Genomic DNA, 21,275 nt, shown 5'->3' on the forward strand with positions numbered 1-21,275 from the left:
CGGAAGGACAGGGCTTTAGCTTCAAATGGGCATACAATGAAAGAAGGAATTTACCAGGGAGTCAAGGAAGGCCACCTAGGGCTGAGATCTGCAAGATGGCTGGTTAGCACCCAGCAACGGTGTCTCAAAGACTTACAAATTTTTTTTTTTGAGACAGAGTCTCGCTCTGTCGCCCAGGCTGGAGTGCAGTGGTGCGATCTCGGCTCACTGCAAGCTCTGCCTCCCGGGTTCACGCCATTCTCCTGCCTCAGCCTCCTGAGAAGCTGGGACTACAGGCACCCGCCACCATGCCCAGCTTTTTTTTTTTTAGTAGAGACGGGGTTTCACCATGTTAGCCAGGATGGTCTTGGCCTCCTGACATCGTGATCTGCTCGCCTCGGCCTCCCAAAGTGCTGGGATTACAGGCATGAGCCACCGCACCCGGCCAAGACTTAACTCTTAAAAGTCAAGATCACAGCATAACCTGTCTACCCAGGCATAGTTTGTGGAGAGCATTCATGCAGCAGGTAGGGGGTTGAATGGATATCTGCTAGACTCTCAACTCTAAGTTTTTATGAGCCTAAGATTCCTAACACTGATGAAAAGAAATTTCTTCCACTTCCGACAGCTGTCAGAAGTTGATGCTGCCGATGAATGATTCACCACTGGTAGATAAGAGTGATAACTGGTGCACCAGTTTCTCAATAGAGACTGATCGTCTTGCAGAGGTGATCCTGAGTGAAAAGACGATGGTCACAGTGACCGTGCCTCCCTGAGGAAGCCAGGCCAACACCATCACGTGTCACGATGCGAGCCAGAGTCCACACAGTGGCAACACACCAAGTGGCTGTTCATATGGTGGACATTGTACATTATATGTTCAGTTATGTTTGTCTTGGCCGTTTCCCGGCAGGTAGTGGTTAAGTTTCTTAAGGGGTGCCTTTGACGGGGCACAGTGGCTCACGCCTGTAATCCCAGCACTTTGGGAGGCTGAGGCAGGTGAATCACGAGGTCAGGAGATTGAGAACATCCTGGCTAACACGGTTAAATCCCATCTCTACTAAAAATACAAAAAATTAGCCAGACGTAGTGGCAGGTGCCTGTAGTCCCAGCCACTCAGGAGACTAAGGCAGGAGAATGGCATGAACCCGGGAGGCAGAGCTTGCAGTGAGCCAAGATTGCACCACTGCACTCCAGCCTGGGCAACAGAGCGAGACTCCGTCTCAAAAAAAAAAAAAAAAAAAAGGGTGCCTTTTTCTGATTAGCAAAAGCATGGTATGAGCTGGATGCAGCCCAAGCCCAGCCCCCCGGAGCCTCGGGCTTCCTGTTGCAGACAGGACTATAGGATAAAGCCAAGATCCCTTTGTAAGGTTCAGTCATTGCTAGCATTCCCCCCGACTGACCTAATTTTTTTAAAACTGATCTAAGGGTCTTTCTCAAATGTACACTTTGTGATAGTTACCTGCAAATGAACATCAATTATCTGAATGTTCATAGCTTGGGGCTCCAGACTCCAACCATCCCCCCCCTTCAGTTTGAAAAGCCAAAAAAACTGCAAATTTGCATGCAATCAAACAAGGCCATTATCAGTCCCAACGGACACAGGCATTGGGTTTTGTTGGCGTAACAAGGAAACGTTCGTTCCCTAGGTATAACTAATAAGTAATATGACCTGGCTCTCAGAATGAGCTGACTCCTTGCTATGTCCTAAAGACAGACAGCACCAGAGGATTGGGGAGTAGATTCTGGAGGCTCTCAAGGAAAGTTCCAAGGTCAGTGTGAACTCCCCGACAAAACACTGCCACCCCGAATGGCCCTTGGAGCCACAACAGCAGACACTCATAAATGATGCGGCATTTACCAGACCGGACTTCTGAACCTGGGGGCCCCATAGGACTACACAGGCTGTGAACAACTCAAAAGACCACATTAATCACCTCCTGGGAGACGAGTCATTGTGCTTCTGAGCCAATGAAAAAGCCTCGGTTGTGGGCAAACACTATCTGATTGGCTGAGGACAAAGCAGTCTTCTCAGGTAAACAACCTGAACCTGGTAGTTCTGAGCTGGGAGGAGCTTGTGCCTCTGAGAGGTCTCATGTGTTTGCGGCCGCAGCCCAGCACTATGAACCTGGTACCCAGTTTTTTCAGCTGTTCCCAGAACACTGGTTAGTAAGGACTTTAATGTACCCAGGAGACAAAGCAAGTAGCTAGGGCACAGCTGGAGCCTCAAAAAGGTGTCCCGGGAGACAAGGCTTCTCTTGATTCTCCCTCCCCTTTGTCTCCAGGAGACAAACCTCCCAGTCTCCCTCCTCAACCCGACCTCAGGATCAGGTTCTCCACTTGAGAATCCTGTCTTTACCTCCCACTCAGTATGGATAAATGAGGTAATTCCTTTGTATTTCGAGGGTAGGGGAACATTTGTCAAGTACTTACTCTGCACTGGGCTATGTTTGCAAAATCAAATGAAACCAAAAATAATAAATCCTTGAAGGCATGTTTCAGTGTTAGAGGTACCTCCACGGCCACCCTGACCCCACCTCACCAGCTGAGGCATCCACCACCTCCCCCTTCATCTCACCCCTGCCTGGAGAACACTAAAGGGCAGCCGAGGGTGACCCACCAACAGCACAACTCTACATTTGAGAAAAAAAAAATTACGAAAATCCGTCCTCTCTTACACAGTACCTCCACTCAATTTTAAATCCATCAGGTTTCACAAGCAGCTCTAGAAGGCAGGCCGGTTCCTGTCACTTTCTCCACAACCCACTTGGATGTGTGGAGATGTCTGGGCACCCTGCTTTCCTTCTAACCTCAAGCTGCGCTCAGCTCCCCAAAAGGAATTGGTTACAGTTGGGAGGGGGAAGGAGAAAAGAATGAAGGTTGAAGCTTGTGCTTAAAGCCCGGCGTGTGCTTGGCCTGCTTCTGCCGGCTCCTACTCTCAAGGCAGGGGCACTCTGGTGGAAAACACAGGACAGCAGGAGAAGATGGGGAGCCAGTTAACTATTCCTCCTCCTCCTCCTCATGGCTCATAACAGTTGAGACCCACTGGGCTAAACTCTATACGCATAATCCCTCTCTTACCTTTTCAATGACCCAGCAGGTACAATTTCTGTTTTACAAATGTGGAAACTGAGGCTCTACAAAGGCACATGTCCCGCCCAGATTCACAAAGCCAGTAAGTGAGCTGACTCAAACCCACACCCTTAGCACCATGCCACGCCGAAGCCCAGGGTGAGAGAAACTCAAAGGGCTATCAAGGGTATGGTTCAGAACTTTTACTGGAAAGAGGAGGAAACTCCTCCCTTCCACGAGACAGCACCCTCCCCTCACGTGCTAGAACTCAGTCCGCCTTTGTTAGTGCTGCTACTGGGCTAGGATCCAGGTGATGCAGACTCTGATGGACTAATCAGAGGACCTAGCACCACCAAAGTCCAAGGGAAACAACAAATACCTGGTACATTTTGGAATGTACTTGTTTATAAGATTGTTCACAATTTAGGCAGCTGAATTTAGTATCAACTCAGTATTTTTCTGGGTCTGACATACTCCTTGGTCAGAGGTCAAATTGTTCCATGAAGATGAAAATTCACTGAATAACCAGCTAAAATGAAGCTTTCTCATGTTACCATGGGAGGTGGGAACAGGTAGGGAGGGAGGAAGGTGATGTGGGTGTGTTTTATTTTGTTTCTGGAATAGGAGAGGGCTGGGTTTCTCTACTTGTGTATTTACTTAGATAAATCAGATTTCTAACAAGGAGTCTGGGTTAGCGTGGAGGTCACAATCCCTACATAAATACCACCAGCAATTTCCATTCATCCACCCATCCAATATTTATTAAGACCTATTATATACTCACTCTCTCTCTCTTTCTAGCCCAATCCACAGAAATACATAATGAAAGTTTTGTTTTTTGGTTTTGTGTTACAGACAGGGTCTCACTCTAATGCCCAGGCTGTAGTGCAGTGGTGCTCACTGCAGTCTCCACCTCCCGGGCTCAAGTGATCCTCCTGCCTCAGCCTCCTGAGTAGCCGGGTCTACAGGTATAAGCCACCATACCAGGCTAATAAAGGGTTTTAGAACCTAAAGAAACCTTAAGAACCTGCAGAGCCCAGCTCCCCAAGAGAAACACAAGGGCCCACTGGTAAAAGTAACTTGAGTAACCTGAACCCATGTGACCAGAACAGGAAAGGGACGGCGTCAGGCAGGGCGTGAGTCCTGGCTCTGCACCACACTAGTTGGTGACTTTGGTCAGCTACTTAACCTCCTATGGCTTTGTTTTCTCATCAAATGAACAAAATCACGGAGCACCTGCCCTGCCGCCCTGCTGAGGGGCTGTGCACTCGGGTGACTGAAGCATGTACTCACGCTCTGCAGAGCCGCCTGTGCCCAAAGCCAACTGTGGCCTGTCGAGTCTATCATGACCGTGGTCCTGGGTATAGGCAGGGGTCACCCTCTTTGTGCATGGTTGTAGGTTTTGAGAAAAATAAAATCCTAAGCCCCCCTACCAACTAAACAGACTGCCAAAGGGACCCCAGAGAAATGTTAAAACTGAGTTCCTGGCCATGATAGGATGGGAGGTTGAGCACCCCCCTCCTTATACACTCTCTCTCATTAACTGCCATTAGACTTTCTTTCCTAAGAGTTAAACAGAACCAGCCCAGCAGGGACTCCCCTCCCTTTTTGCGGGTTATTTTTTCTTTTGAGACAGAGTCTCATGTTTTCACCCAGGCTGGAGTATAGTGGTGCAGTGTCAACTCACTGCAGCTTCCGCCTCCCAGGTTCAAGCTGTCTTCCCCCTCAGCCCTCCCATTACCTGGGATTACTAGTGCACCACTACGCCAGCTAATCTGTGTCTGGGTGTGTGTGTGGAGGGGTGTGTGTGTGTGTGTGTGTGTGGAGGGGTGTGTGTGTGTGTGTGTGTGTGGAGGGGTGTGTGTGTGTGTGTGTGTGGAGGGGTGTGTGTGTGTGTGTGTGTGTGTGGAGGGGTGTGTGTGTGTGTGTGTGTGTGTGGTGGGGTGGTGTGTGTGTGTGTGTGTGTGTGTGTGTGGAGGGGTGTGTGTGTGTGTGTGTGTGTGTGTGTGTGGAGGGGTGTGTGTGTGTGTGTGTGTGTGTGTGTGGAGGGGTGTGTGTGTGTGTGTGTGTGTGTGTGTGGGGGGGTGTGTGTGTGTGTGTGTGTGTGGAGGGGTGTGTGTGTGTGTGTGTGTGTGTGTGGGGGGAGGTGTGTGTGTGTGGAGGGGGAGGTGTGTGTGTGTGGGAGGGGGGGGTGTGTGTGTGTGGAGGGGGAGGTGTGTGTGTGTGGAGGGGGGAGGTGTGTGTGTGTGGAGGGGGGAGGTGTGTGTGTGTGGAGGGGGAGGTGTGTGTGTGTGGAGGGGGAGGTGTGTGTGTGTGTGGAGGGGGAGGTGTGTGTGTGTGTGTGGAGGGGGAGGTGTGTGTGTGTGTGTGTGGAGGGGGAGGTGTGTGTGTGTGGGAGGGGGAGGTGTGTGTGTGTGGAGGGGGAGGTGTGTGTGTGTGGAGGGGGAGGTGTGTGTGTGTGGAGGGGGAGGTGTGTGTGTGTGGAGGGGGAGGTGTGTGTGTGTGGAGGGGGAGGTGTGTGTGTGTGGGAGGGGGAGGTGTGTGTGTGTGGAGGGGGAGGTGTGTGTGTGTGGGAGGGGGAGGTGTGTGTGTGTGGAGGGGGAGGTGTGTGTGTGTGGAGGGGGAGGTGTGTGTGTGTGGAGGGGGAGGTTGTGTGTGTGTGTGGAGGGGGTGGTGTGTGTGTGTGTGGAGGGGGAGGTGTGTGTGTGTGGAGGGGGAGGTGTGTGTGTGTGTGGGAGGGGGAGGTGTGTGTGTGTGGAGGGGGAGGTGTGTGTGTGTGGAGGGGGAGGTGTGTGTGTGTGGAGGGGGGGAGGTGTGTGTGTGTGGAGGGGGGGAGGTGTGTGTGTGTGGAGGGGGAGGTGTGTGTGTGTGGAGGGGGAGGTGTGTGTGTGTGGAGGGGGAGGGGGAGGGGTGTGTGTGTGGAGGGGGAGGGGGTGTGTGTGTGGAGGGGGAGGGGTGTGTGTGTGGAGGGGGAGGGGTGGGTGTGTGTGGAGGGGGAGGGGTGTGTGTGTGTGGAGGGGGTGTGTGTGTGTGGGAGGGGTGTGTGTGTGTGTGGAGGGGTGTGTGTGTGTGTGGAGGGGGGGTGTGTGTGTGTGGAGGGGGTGTGTGTGTGTGTGGAGGGGGTGTGTGTGTGTGTGGGGGGGGGTGTGTGTGTGTGGAGGGGGGGTGTGTGTGTGGAGGGGGGGGTGTGTGTGGGGGGGGGTGTGTGTGGGGGGGGGGTGTGTGTGGAGGGGGGGTGTGTGTGGAGGGGGGGGTGTGGGGGGTGGGGGGGGGGGTGTGTGTGTGTGGAGGGGGGGTGTGTGTGTGTGGAGGGGGGGGGTGTGTGTGTGTGTGTAGTGACAAGCATTCCTTCCTGGTAAGAGACCACCAACCACGGAATGGTTCTGGCTGATTTAGAGGCTGTGTGCAAGATGCCTGTGTCCTCCATTTCACCTTTTGACCTAGAGACTAATTTTAATACATTTAAATGTTAAGTCTCCATCCCAAAGTGAACATGGGACATATGTAACATGTATGTTTGCTTACTGTATATGCAAATGCCTCCTCCCATTATGAATATTCATAGCTCCTCCTATAACCTGTTAAATACGTATACTGAGTCAACCCTTTTGGAATAAGCTTCTGTTCCACCCTTTTCTCCCTTGAAGTGCCTGCTTTCAGTTTCTATCAGAGGCTACACTTCCCAGCCTGCAGGATAGGCAGCCTGCAAGGCCGCAACTCTTAAGAAAAGCCTTCCTTTCCTAAGTTTATGAACCTTGTGATTCTTCAGTTGACATTTCGGACAGTGTGGTTGCTCTCTGGATAAGGGCAGGGAGGTGGTGCTGTCAAGTACAGCAACTTTATAGAGCATGTCGGGGCACAGTGTAGGTGCCCATTCAGAGCCTGAGGACTCATCCACTAGCTGCCCAGTGTTGGCTGCCAAGGGCTCACCACTGAGGCATTCCTCAGGAATGGCCCTCAGTCCAAGGGAGTTCCACCTCCTTACCCAGGGCAGCCCACATCCAATGACCAACAGGGGCCACTGCAGCTCCCTGAAGGATCAGCTGAGGCCCCACTGAAGCTCTATCAATGCTATCACATGGAGTTCAACTTCTCCCTCTGCTTCTCTCACTTCCTTACCAAGGCTGCTGGAGCCCCTCTCCCCAGTAAACCCCCTGCATACAAACGTCCCTCCCGGGGAGCCTGACTCATGCACCACCAAGGAACCTTGCTCCTCAGATGACGAGTCTCTGAGCACAATCCCAAAAGGGCAACCCCTGTTCCCCACAGCAGTTCAGCTTCACAGCTGCACCCACCTCCCCCAGCCCAAGGCAGCCTGATCCACAGTGGGAAGGGAATTATCCATTGAGTGAGGTCTTGCCCCACGTAAGGCATTCTTGCCCCAAACACGCACACAGGGAGGCACAAAGACCATCTTCACCTGTGGCAGGTGAAGGCAGAGTGTGGTCCTGGCCAGCCCTCCCCACCTACCCCTTCTCTCCAGTGTGAGGTCCTGGCGAGTGAGATCATGAACAGCAACCCTGATGCAGAAAGAGCTGCTGCAGTGCTACCTTGTAAGTGGCAATAGGGCCCTGCGGAAGGGGTGGGGTAGTCCTCCCAGCCTTGCCAGGCATTAGCACACACAGGAGAGAAGGCCATGTGACCACAGAGGCAGAGATTGAAGTCATGAGCCCCAAGACGAATGCCACTACCACCCAACACTGGGGGAAGGAACAGATTCTCCCCTAGAGCCTCTGGAAGGAGCAAAGTCAGCCAACACCTTGATCTCAGCCCAGGGAAACTAAATTTGGACCTCTAGCCTCCAGAACTGGGAGAAAATAAATGCCTATTGTTTCAAGCCATTAAGTATGAGATAATTTGTTACAGCAGCCTCAGGAAGCCATCCCGCCATCCAAGCCGTGTTGCTTCAGGCACAGCCTCTCGCTCAGACTCCCTTCAGTGTCTGCAACCGTGAAGTAGTTTTCCTTCCAGCTGATCTGATATGAGAGGAGGCTTTCCCTCCTATTTCAAGTTTACAACAGCCACTTAAGAAGTGGCTTTTGGCCGGGCGCAGTGGCTCATGCCAGTAATCCTAGCACTTTGGGAGGCCGAGGCGGGCGGATCACGAGGTCAGGAGATGGAGACCATCCTGGCTAACATGGTGAAATCCCGTCTCTACTAAAAATACAAAAAAATTAGTTGGGTGTGGTGGTGGGCGCCTGTAGTCCCAGCTACTAGGGAGGCTGAGGCAGGAGAATGGCATGAACCCGGGAGGCGAACTTGCAGTGAGGCGAGATCACACCACTGCACTCCAGCCTGGGCAACAGAGCGAGACTGATGGAGATATTTGGGGACAAGAGAGGGCACTGGAGTCTAAAACAGAAAAGCATAGTTACTTATTGCTATGGTTCAACTGCATATGTCCCTCCAAAATCCATGTGTGGAACCTAAACTCCAAAGTGATGTTATGAAAAGGTGGAGGCTTTGGGGAAGTGATTAGGGTCCTGAGGGCTCTGCCTTCCTGAATGAATTAGTGCTCTGATAAAAGAGGTTGATGAGAGCACTTCAGTGTTTTTTTTTTTTTAATTGAGATGGAGTCTTTGTCACCCAGGCTGTACTGCAGTGGTATGATCTCAGTTCACTGTAACCTCCGCCACTGAGGTTCAAGCAATTCTCCTGCCTCAGCCTTCTAAAGTAGCTGGGATTACAGGCACATGCCACCATGTCCGGCTAATTTTTTTTGTTGTTTGAGACAGTCTCGCTTTGTTGCCCAGGCTGGAGTGCTCACTGCATGCTCCGCCTCCCCGGTTCACACCATTCTACTGCCTCAGACTCCCGAGTAGCTGGGACTACAGGCGCCCGGATGGTCTCGATCTCCCGACCTCGTGATCCATCTACCTTGGCCTCCCAAAGTGCTGGGATTACAAGACTGAGCCACAGCACCCAGCTTCAGGTCACAGCAAGAAGGTCCTTGCAAGACACTGAATGCTGGTACCTTGCTCTCAGGCTGCCCAGCCTCCAGAACTATAGAAGATAATTTCTGTTCCCTAAAATTACCCAGTCTCGCTTCCTTTCCAGCTTGGACCCGGCAGAATGGCTCCCGCAAAGAAGGGTGGCGAGAAGAAAAAGGGCCATTCTGCCATCAACGAGGTGGTGACCTGAGAATACACCATCAACATTCACAAGCGCATCCATGGAGTGGGCTTCAAGAAGCGTGCCCCTCGGACACTCAGAGATTCGGAAATTTGCCATGAAGGAGATGGGAACTCCAGATGTGCGCATTGATACCAGGCTCAACAAAGCTGTCTGGGCCAAAGGAATAAGGAATGTCCCATACCGAATCCGTGTGCGGCTGTCTAGAAAACGTAATGGGGATGAAGATTCACCAAATATAAGCTCTATACTTTGGTTACCTATGTACCTGTTACCACTTTCAAAAATCTACAGACAGTCAATGTGGATGAGAACTAATCGCTGATCAAATACATCAAATAAAGTTATAAAATTGAAAAAAAAAAAATACCCAGTCTCAGGCATTTGTTAGAGCAGCACAAATGGACTGAGACACTACACCAAGTCATTAGCCCAGTCACATTTTTAGAGCTCCAGGCCCAGAGATGTATTAGAATTAGAGTTAACCAAACTCTAGCCACAGTTAGTTTTGGAGGAAAGGACCCTGTGTAAGTCCATTCCTCCCCCAGATGGAAGGATATGAGACTGAGTCCTTCTGTCTTTTAGATCCAGAAATCACACACCATCCAGGTGTACCCAGGCCAGGCGACACCCACCTTCTGCACTTCCCCAGAGGAGATGTTGCACGAGCTGCTGGGAGGAGATGCCCGTTCACACCACTGTTCTCCACTGCTCAGAGCCCATGAGTTGGCAAAGTCATAGGGGTCCGAGGTCACGGTCCCTGTGGAGGAGTTTCAGGAAAATAACACTTCAGTTATGCCTGTCCCAGAACTTCTGAGTGAAAACTCTAGGATTCCTGGTGGCTTTGTGTTTTTTGCTTTCATTTTGTATAAAAAGACAGGGTCTGGCTACGTCTCCCAGGTTGGAGTGCAGTGACTATTGGCAAGTGCAGTCCCACTACTGAGCAGCACAGTAGTGACCTGACCCATCTCCGGCCTGGCTGGTTCACCCCTCCTCAGGTAACTCAGTTGTCCCCCGCTCCCCAGGAGACCCTCCTATTTTGACGCCAAGCATAGTGTGGGCACCTGGATCAGTATAGTGCTCTACAGCCCAGAAGCCCTGGGCTGAAATGATCCTCCCGCATCAGCCTCTCCAGTAGCCGAGAATGCAGGTGTGGGCCACCACACCAGGCTCTACGTCTGTTTTTAGCTGAATCAAACTTGTATTAAACAATAAGCATGCATACAGTGCTCAGCCTAACACCACAGGGCATGGGCGTCAGAGCTCAGTAGATGCTTGGAGACTGAAGAGGGATAGAGGGATGGAGGGAGAAACGGATGGAGGGAGGGAGGGAGGGAGGGAGGGAGGGAGGGAGGGATATAATTACAATGAGGGAGATGAAGTGAAAGATGCTGAGATGTCCTTTCCCTGTCACTTCTCCATGCCTTCACGCGCCTTTCTCCCTCCATGTGGAATGCTCTCCTCCCCATTATTGCCTTAACTATCTCCCTTCCTCAAGATGCAGCTCAAGAACCACTGCCTCCAGGGAGCATTTCTGAACAGCTCCACTCCCATGTCTCACCCCAGCCTGTGTGGGTGTCCCTCCTCTGTGCCCCATGGCACCCTGGGCATCCCTCTACCTAAACACTCATCACCTTTGGTGTTCTTTTTGCTCATATTCATCCCCATTCAACTGTGAGCTCCTTACTGAAGGGTATGGCTGTGTCTCTCATCTCTAAATTCTTATAGTGGATTATGAATGCTCAAAATATTTTTGCAGAATGAAGGTAAGAATATGACACGGAACCTAAGCCCAGTCCCCAAGTCACTGCATACTCCAGGCTCTCACAGCATCTGTGCTTTAGTACTTATAGTGCTCATGCTACTGTCAGCTACTCACAAAAGACTGAGGGCCTCGTGGACCTACATGGCCTGGTGCAAAGTAATTGCCTACTCCGTATTACAAAGGCAGTATGAGACTACTACACCTTTGCAGTATTGGGATGAGTTTTTTGCATAGCCAAGCCTGAAAGAGTGAAGTATGTCTCAAGGTCAAGTAATGCATTTGCAAATAGTAAATAAACTGTCCCTGGGGGAGGAAAATATAAATGAGACCTTAGAGTATAGTCAGTTGGTATGTGGGGGTTTGATAGGCAGAAAAAGTTCCCCCCCACCACCAAAGATATATTCACTTCCTAATCCCTGGAGCATGTAAATATTATCTCATATGGCAAAAGGTGTGCTTAAGTTAGGGATCTTGAGAGGAAGAACTTCTGTTGGATTAGTTGGGTGAGCCTAAATGCAATCATCTGTATCCTTATACAAGATGGGTAGAGGCTGGGCACAGTGGCTGACACCTGTAATCCAACACTTTGGGAGGCCAAGGAGGGTGGATCACAAAGTCATGAGATCAAGACCATCCTGGCCAACATGGTGAAACCCCATCTCTACTAAAAATACAGAAAAAGTAGCCAGGCATGGCGGCACGTGCTTGTAATCCCAGCTCCTCAGGAGGCTGAGGCAGGAAAATTGCTTGAACCTGGGAGGCAGAGACTACAGCGAGCCGAGAATGCGCCACTGCACTCCAGCCCGGTGACAGAGCAAGACTCCAGCTCAAAAAAAAGACATGGGTAGAGGGAGACGGGCGAAGACACACACAGAGGAGAAAGCAATGTGAAGACAGAGGCAGAGACTGGAATGATGTAGCTCTAAGTCAGGTATGACTGCAGATGGTGGAAGGTTAGGAAGAGATGCTTCCCAAGAGCTTTTGGAGGGAGCTTTGGCCCTCCCAATACCTTGATTGCAAACTTCTGACCTCTAGCACCATGAGAGAATAAATTTCAGTTGTTTCAAGCCATCGAGTTTGTCGTAACGTGTTGGTAGCCACAGGAAACTGATATATGGGAGAAGCCAAAGGCAAGAGAACTTAAATTTGTGGCATGTTGACTGTATGACATTGTGATAGGTACTCTGGGTACTCAGTCATTCCGTATCACACAGGTTTTGACACTTTCTAATAAACCACATTAAGGAAGAGACATAGAGGAGGCTTCGTGTTGTTGCCTGAGCAAAGCCCTTCTATGACCCTGTGTGATCTGGGCTGATCCTAATTCCTGACATGCAAATAAAGAGACTAGATGACTTCTAGGGTCGTTTTTAGCCCTGACCGTCTATGAAGTGAAATTTTATAGGCTAGATCCGAAATGAGACATAGGCTGTCCAAGAGATGGAATTACAAATATTCTTGCTTAGAGAAAACTCAGAGCTGGAGTAAAAACCAAGCTGAGCAGATTCCTAGAAGTCAAGAAGCAAAGTTAACTGTTTGGTTGTTTAAAGACTCAACAATATTTGTCCCCAAAGACAACTACACCCCCAATCCTTTGAGGATGGTTTCTGAAATATCACCAGAGTCCTGAATTTTTACCAACGAACACCAACGCAACATAGACCCCATTTTCAGTTTTTCAACTTTAAAGCCTGGGAATATGAAAGATATTCAAGGCTGAGACTTCCATTTCTAGTAATTTGACAGATTAGAACACACTGAAATACTTGCCACTACAATGGACAAATGCCCTACTGAATTCATAACTAATCTTACCAAAAAAATAAGAAATTTCAAAAGACAGGCCTGGCGCAGTGGCTCATGCTTATAATCCCAGCACTTTGGGAGGCCGAGGCAGGCAGATCAAAAGATCAGGAGATCGAGACCATCCTGGTTAACATGGTGTAACCCCGTCTGTACTAAAACTAAAAAAAAAATTAGCCAGGTGTGGTAGCGGGCACCTGTAGTCCCAGCTACTCGGGAGGCGGAGGCAGGAGAATCGCTTGAACCCAGGAGGCGGAGCTTGCAGTGAGCCGAGATCGCGCCACCGCACTCCAGCCTGGGCAATAGAGCAAGACTCCGTCTCCAAAAAATACACACGTGTGTGCGTGTATGTGTGTATATATATAAAGTGTGTGTGTATATATACACATACATATACAAAGATCAATTGGCTCTATTTCTGGGTCTCTATTCTGTTCCACTGATCTAATGTGTGTGTGTATATATATACACACATATATATACATACATACATATATGTGTATACACACACACACGCATATATACACACACACACACACACACACACACACACACACACACACACACACACATCAATGGACAAGAATATATACCAGGGAAAGGACACCCTCTTCAACAAATGGTGCTGGGAAAACTGGATTGCCATATGCAGAAGAATGAAACTGGACCCCTATCTCTCACGTATGCAAAAACCAATCAACTCAAGATGTGTTAAAGACTTAAATGTAAGGCCTTAAACTATAAAAATAGAAGGAAGAAACCTTGGGAAAACTGTAATGGACGTTGGTCTAGGCAAGGAATTTCTGACTAAGACTTCAAAAACACAGGCAACAAAAACAAATAGACAAATGAGACCTCATTAAACTAAAAATCTTCTGCACAGCAAAAGAAATCATCGACAGAGTGAAGAGACAGCTTGCAGAATGGAAGAAAATATTTGCAAACTTACTCATCCAGCAAAGGACTAGTATCCAAAATACACAAGGAATTTAAACACCTCAACAACAATGAAAAATAAATAATATCAGCAATAAGTGGGCAAAGGACATGAATAGACATTTTTCAAAGGAAGACATAGAAATATCTGACTGGAATATGAAAAAAAATGGTCAACATAACTTGTCACGAGAGAAACGCAAGTTAAAACCACAACGAGGTATCATCTTACCCTAGTCACAATGGTTGTTATTAAAAAGACAGAAAATAACAGATGTTGGCAAAGATGAGGAAAAAGGAGAACCTCTTCCACACTGTTGGTGGGAATGAAAATGAGTACAACCTCTACGGAAAACAGTATGGAGACTTTTCACAAAACTTTAAAAAAAAAAAAAAAAAAAAAAAAGGACTGCCAGGCATGGTGGCTCATGCCTGTAATCCCAGCACCTTGGGAGGCTGAGGCGGGCATATCATGAGGTCAGGAGTTTGAGACTAGCCTGGCCAACATTGTGAAACCCCATCTCTACTATAAAAGATACAAAAAAAAAAAAAAGAGCCAGACGTGGTGGCATGCGCCTGTAGTCCCAGCTGCTCAGGAGACTGAGGCAGGAGAATTGCTTGAAGCTGGGACGTACAGGTTGCAGTGAGCCGAGATCGGGCCACTGCACTCCAGCATGGACAACAGAGCGAGACTCTGTCTCAGAGGGAAAAAAAAAAAAAAGACTATCATTCAATCCAGCAATCCCACCACTGGATATCTACCCTAAGGAAAAGAAATCAATATATCAAAAATATACCTGCAATGGTAGATTTATTGTGCATTATTCACAACAGCAAAGACATGGTATCAACCTAAATGCCCATCAACAGATAATCAGATAAAGAAAATGTGGTACATACACACAGTGGAAGACTATTCGGCCATAAGAATGAAATCACATCTTTTGCAGCAACATGGGTGGGATTGCAGGTCATTATGTTAGGTGAAACAAACCACAGAAAGTCAAATATTACATGTTCTCACCGTTAAGTGGTTACTAAAAAATGTGTACACACAGAGTAGAATGGTAAGATATTGGAGACTCAAAAAGGTGAGAGTGTGAGGGCAGGTGATGAGAAGTTACTTAATGGGTACAAAGTATATTGCACCCTAAAAGTCCTGACTTGACCACTACACAATCTGTGCATGCAACAAAATTGCACTTTTACCCCATAAATTTATACGATTTTTTGAGACAGTCTCATTTTGTCGCCCAGGTTAGAGTGCAGTGCAGTGATCTCGGCTCATTGCAACCTCCATCCCCTGGGTTCAAGCAATTCTCCTGTCTCAGCCTCCCTAGTAGCTAGGATTACAAGCATGCGCTACCACCCCCAGCTAATTTTTGTATTTTTAGTAGAGACAGGGTTTTGCCATGTTGGCCAGGCTGGTCTTGAACTCCTGACCTCAAGTGATCCATCCACCCCAGCTTCCTGAAGTGCCAGATTACAGGCGTGAGTCACGATGTCTGGCCTTATATAAATTTTTAAAAAGAAAAAATTTAAAAAATATTTAAGAAGAAATTACGTATCAAATGTTTCTCCTTTTAAGAAAAATACATTGGCCGGGCGCGGTGGCTCAAGCCTGTAATCCCAGCACTTTGGGAGGCCGAGACGGGCGGATCACGAGGTCAGGAGATCGAGACCTCCTGGCTAACACGGTGAAACCCCGTCTCTACTAAAAAATACAAAAAACTAGCCGGGCGAAGTGGCGGGCGCCTGTGGTCCCAGCTATTCGGGAGGCTGAGGCAGGAGAATGGCGTAAACCCGGGAGGCGGAGCTTGCAGTGAGCTGAGATCCGGCCACTGTACTCCAGCCTGGGCGACAGAGCCAGACTCAGTCTCAAAAAAAAAAAAAAAAAAAAAAAAAAAAAAATAGACATTATAAAAGGCAGTATTTTAAAATTTCACATACCTGAAAAATGATGAAATATATGAAGAAAACAGAATTGCCATTAGAAATCATTCAGGAATTCTGCCTCTGGGTATATATTCGAAAGAACTGGTCCAGCCACAATGTGTGTGTGTATACACACACACACATATATAATTACATATACACATATATACACACACATATATACAGTGCAGCTAAAGTGATATTTAAAGGGAAATTTATAGCCCTACATGTACATATCAGACAAAATCGGTGCTGGAGAAAACCAAAAAATAAACTATCATTTTTTCCAATACAGTACATTCCAGTGAAAGGAACAGTTCATTGTTTCCCTACATGTTTACTTTTTTTTTTTTTGAGACGGAGTCTCACTCTGTCACCCAGGCTGGAGTGCAGTGGCACGATCACCACTCACTGCAAGCTCCGCCTCCCGGGTTCACGCCATTCTCCTGCCTCAGCCTCCCGAGTAGCTGGGACTACAGGTGCCCACCACCACGCCTGGCTAATTTTTTTGTATTTTTAGTAGAGAAGGGGTTTCACCGTGTTAGCCAGGATGGTCTCGATCTCCTGACCTCATGATCTGCCCACCTCGGCCTCCCAAAGTGTTGGGATTACAGGTGTGAGCCACCGCGCCTGGCCTGCATGTTTACCCTCTAATCAGAAAGTGATTGGGTCATAAGGAAGAAAGATAAATATAAGTGTTTAGCTTTGGCAAGGGAACATTACTCATTGTATGTTTATGTAATTGAAATTAAAGAAGATTGAAATATTCATCTTTAGTGTTTTCACATTATCCATATTACCTTCTATTGCTCATGAATACACACATGCACACACACATGAACTGGCCTCTTTGGATCATGTGGAGGACCACTCCATAGATTTTATCTACTCCACTGTAGTGGGCTGAGGAGGATCGACTCAAACCACCCAGCTTTGACCAACCATCTGCCACGTGCAAGTTGCTACAGAGAATTCAAAGTTGAACGAAGTCAGGTTTGAGGAACTCTAAGACTGATTTAACTAGAGGTCTAGGCATTGGAATGGAACGAAGAGATAAGGTTGGCAACAGAAATTGAGGTGGTCACCGTGAGGTCTGAATGGCAGGAAAGGCATGTTAGTGAAGGTTTATGAGCAAGGAAACAAAAAGCATGGCCACACTTTAGGGAAATGGTATCCCAGAACATCTTACCTTCTTGGGTCATGAAGTCATCTTCAGCAAAGATGTTAAAGTTGCCACACAGCCCGCAGGTCTTGTTGAAGTATCTGTCTGACAGCAGGACTTGAAAGTTGCCGCTGCCATCGATCCTGGCCACAAAGCCATAGGCCTCACCGGACAGCTTGTAGTACCCAGCCTCAGTTTCTAGATACAGCCCTTTGGAGGCATAGGGCATGGAGACGCTGGAGGGCAAAGGCTAAGTTCAGAAGTGGGCTTCTCATGCATTTTCTGGATTTCTCTCCCACCTTCTAACCCCAACCCCATGTTGTAGGGTTCAGACCGTGATGCAAAGTGGCTGAGGACCTAGAGCAGCAGACCTGGCTCCCACCCAACCCTGCTACTCCCCTTCCTTGGAACATTTGCTTCCATTCTCTGCGCCCCAGCTTCCTCATCTAAAAATGAGGGGTTTGTGCCAGGGGATCTCTAGGGTCCTTTCTAACTCAGACACTCTGGGCTTACCTTTTGTCCCCCTGTGTCACAGTACCATTGACAAACAAATGGATGTCAAAAAATTCCCCAAGATACACGGAGAGGCTCACTCTCTTGCCATTCTGGAAGTCCCCTGAAAGAAAAAGTGAATAGTAGTGACTATTACTCCCCTCAAAAAATACATTAAGAATCTTATCTACATAACCTTCTCTCAGCAGAAAACACCCCAAAAAGTCTTTACAAGTGAGCAACAAAAAATCTCCCCAAAAATCTCATTTTCTCACCCATTTTTCCATTCATCTAAAAATAATTGAGTAACTTCTGGATACATAACCCTCAGGTGGGCTCTTAAAAATCACAAATGAAAAATCTAAAAGCATGATCTCTTGCTTCCGGGAGTTCACAACCTATGCATAAACAGAAGACAAACACGTGACAATTGAGTATATTGTAAGGCAGCAAACGAAAAGGCAACACCGTGAGTTACTGGTAACAGGTGCTCTAGGAGAGTGTTATTCATTCATTATTGAGACAGGGTTGTGCTCTGTCGCCCAGACTGGGGTGCAGTGATGTGAACATGGCTCACTGTAGCTTCCACCTCCTGGACCCAAGCAATCCTCTCACCTCAGCCTCTGGGGTAACTGGGACCACAAGTATGTACCGCCACACCCATCTAATTTTCTTTTTGTAGAGACAAGATCTCTACCATCTGGCCTAGCAGTGCTATTTAAAATGGTATTAGCTGGGTACGGTGGCTCACGCCTGTAATCCCAGCACTTTGGGAGGCTGAGGCAGGCGGATCACAAGGTTAGGAGATGAAGACCATCCTGGCTAACAGTGAAACCCTGTCTCTACTAAAAAATAAAAATAAAAAATTAGCTGGGCATGGTGGCAGGTGCCTACAGTTCCAGCTCTTTGGGAGGCTGAGGCAGGAGAATGACGTGAACCTGGGAGGCGGAGCTTGCAGTGAGCCAAGATCACGCCACTGTACTCCAGCCTGGGCAACAGAGCAAGACTCCGTCTCAAAAATAAAAATAAAATGGTATCTTAAGACAGCCCAAATCAGAATCCCTGGGCTGTTTCAAATGGAGATTCATGAGCTCTGCCTAAATTTACTGAATTTGATTATCCAGGAGTTTACAGATTGTGTGGGTCAAATGCCTTACACAGCACATGGAAATAAGCACACACTAAATGGTTGACAACGGAAATATCTGAAGATCCAGACACATGATAAAATACTGAGAATGGTATAGTTGTGAGGGCTGAACAGGGTGACAAGGGTGATGGTGGCCGGCATGAAAGAAGAAACACAAGCAAGAGACATTTTTCACAGCATGACCAAACCTTAGCAAGCCTCAGTTTCTGAGAACTGCTACTTGTGCTGGGTCTTTGATATTCAAAGATAATTGGTCATAAGAATCAAAAGAACCAGAAGGGAAAACATAGAGCCTGGTCTCAAGCCTTGGACACTGAGAAATTAATGGAAATAGGGAAGATGGAGCAGCCAGAGAGACAAAGAGCCCACAGGTGGGGCACAATGCCTCGGGGTCCTGAAGGAATGGGGCATAGGACTCGGGTAAAGTTGGTCTTAAAAACCAGCAAATCTCTCTTCTCTTAGAAGGGATAGGGGAATGTGGCTTCTTATCTTAGAGGCTCCCAAAGATGCAAAATCACTTAAGCAAGGTACTCGTTCCACAGGAGGCAGAGCTGAGCAGGTGCCACAGGGGAGCCTGGAGGTCCCTATGGCGGGCCTGCAAGGCTCAACAAACCAAGAATTCAGCAGAAGCAGAAAAACCAAACAGGAGAGAACCAGAAGTGTATGGGAGGGAAGGAGAGCCCCAGCCCTCCTAGAGTAAATAACAGAGGAACCTGCCCAACACAGGCTGCGGAGCTCAGGGCGGCCCAGGCAGCAGACCCTGGGGTAATTTGCCCATCATCACGGAGCTAGTCAGTGATGAAGAGCTGGGACTCAAGCCCGAGTGCCATTTTAAGTAAGTGAAGGGCTTGCTCTGTGCAGCCCCAGGAGAGACCAGCATCAGGAAGTCCAAGGGGCAGCTCCAGGCAGTCAGGGGGAGGTGGGGCTGGCTGTCCCAGGAGCTTCACCTGCAGGAACTGGGGCTCCTGAAGGGGATGATTAGGTTCTGGTAACCAGCCCCCACCCACCCAGAGACAAACCAAAAACAGGAGTCTAGGGGCAGGGGTGGGGCTGCATTGTGCCCTTCAGTGAGGACTGAACTGCATGGCATGGAGAATTCCTGGCCCTGGATGGCTGAGGGGACTTGAAGAGCAGTCAGTCCACACCCGGAGCAGGGGAGTGGCAAGGGAATTTGGGGTGTTTTCTTTTGAGGTCTTACTGTCACTCAGGATGACACATAGTGATATCACAGCTCACTTCACCCTCAAACTCCTGGGCTCAAGCAATCCTATTGCCACAACTTCCCAAATAGCTAGAACCACAGGTGTGTGCCACCATGACCAGCTAATTTTTGTACAGATGGGGGTCTCGCCACGTTGCCCAGGCTGGCCCTGAACTCCTGGGCTCAAGCAATCCTCCCACTTCAGCCTCTCAAAAGCACTGGGATTACAGGCATGAGCAACTGTATCCAGTCTGGCAATGAGATTTTTCAACATGTGACCTAGGGAAGTCTGCAATTCAGAAAAACATACTATGGCAGCAGGAAGGATCTAAGTAAGTGGCTCTTAAACTCTTGCTCAAAAAGCATAGTAAAAACACAATTTATGACAAGACACACACACATACATTTCATATCGTATTTACCCTTGCCGTGTGCCATGCACTCGATATTTTCTGATGTTTTCTATCCTAGTCTTTTTTTTTTGAGACGGAGTCTTGCTCTGTCGCCCAGGCTGGAGTGCAGTGGCCGGATCTCAGCTCACCGCAAGCTCCGCCTCCCGGGTTTACGCCATTCTCCTGCCTCAGCCTCCTGAGTAGCTGGGACTACAGGCGCCCGCCACCTCGCCCAGCTAGTTTTTTGTATTTTTTAGTAGAGACAGGGTTTCACCATGTTAGCCAGGATGGTCTCGATCTCCTGACCTCGTGATCCGCCCGTCTCGGCCTCCCAAAGTGCTGGGATTACAGGCGTGAGCCACCGCGCCCGGCCTATTCTGTCTCTTTAAATGTTATTACAGATGGAGAAACTAAGGCCTAGGTTTACAAGAGAAAAGATTTCTCCACTGCATCACTATTGAATTCAGGGCCAGACACTTCCCTGCACATGGTGGGAGAACCAGCAGCCTCCTGGCCTCTACCCACTAGATGCCAGCAGCACCCACCCCACAGTTGTGACAACCCAAAATGTCCTCAGGGGGAAAAATCACCCCAACTAAGAACCCCTGGTTTCCACTGTGGAAAGAACCTACACTCAAGGCTTGACTGTCCAGATCCCCTTTTTGCAACACAAAGCTGCATAACAGGGCATCAGAATGTTCTAGATTGTGCTAACCACTAACGCAGGGAGAACTCCAGATCAGTCTTGCATTTTATTTGCCTCATTCTCTCGATGCAGAACTCGGGGGATCAGATGATGTGCAGCCATTAGGAAAATGAGCCATTAGAAAAACGAGCCATTAGAAATTGCCAGTGAGCCCAGCAGAGACCCCTGTGCTCCACAGACCAAGGTTAGCACTTCCTACAACTCTTAGGAAAAGAGAGGCTGGCTGTCACCCCAAAGAGGCAAGACAAGCCAGCGAAGCTCTCCCAGAGGCTCCCACCAGGCCTGTGGAACGCAGTGATCAAGGCGCTGCGTGAGGAGTAAGCTCCTCGCCCATGTGTTAGAGCGAAAGGAATCCTGGGACTTTCAGAAGCAGGCCAGGAACTGGAACCACAGTCAGACCTGGGCGCTTTCTTAGGCTTTAGGGTAGAACTCACTCAATCTGAATTTCCATCAAACACTCTACCTTCTACACACCTGTGATTCTGGTGCAGGTGACCCTCCCTCCAGACTGAGAGCAGGGGTCTGGTCTGACCACGCCACGGAAACTAAG

General features: G+C 48.7%; 1 protein-coding gene across 2 annotated transcripts in view; it reads right to left on the minus strand.

Annotated features, from left to right (window-relative positions):
• The window catches only part of VWF (von Willebrand factor), a 186,831-nt gene that overhangs the window by 143,606 nt on the left and 21,950 nt on the right, over positions 1–21,275 (minus strand). For both annotated transcript variants that reach the window (XM_050747383.1, XM_050747385.1), the window contains exons 4-6: positions 17,298–17,400; positions 16,812–17,020; positions 9,819–9,943 (exon numbers count right to left, since the gene is read on the minus strand). In XM_050747383.1, coding sequence (XP_050603340.1) covers positions 9,819–9,943; positions 16,812–17,020; positions 17,298–17,400 — 437 coding nt within the window. The remainder of the gene's footprint in view (positions 1–9,818; positions 9,944–16,811; positions 17,021–17,297; positions 17,401–21,275) is intronic.

Source organism: Macaca thibetana, chromosome 11, assembly GCF_024542745.1.
Source record: "Macaca thibetana thibetana isolate TM-01 chromosome 11, ASM2454274v1, whole genome shotgun sequence".
NCBI lineage: Eukaryota > Metazoa > Chordata > Mammalia > Primates > Cercopithecidae > Macaca > Macaca thibetana.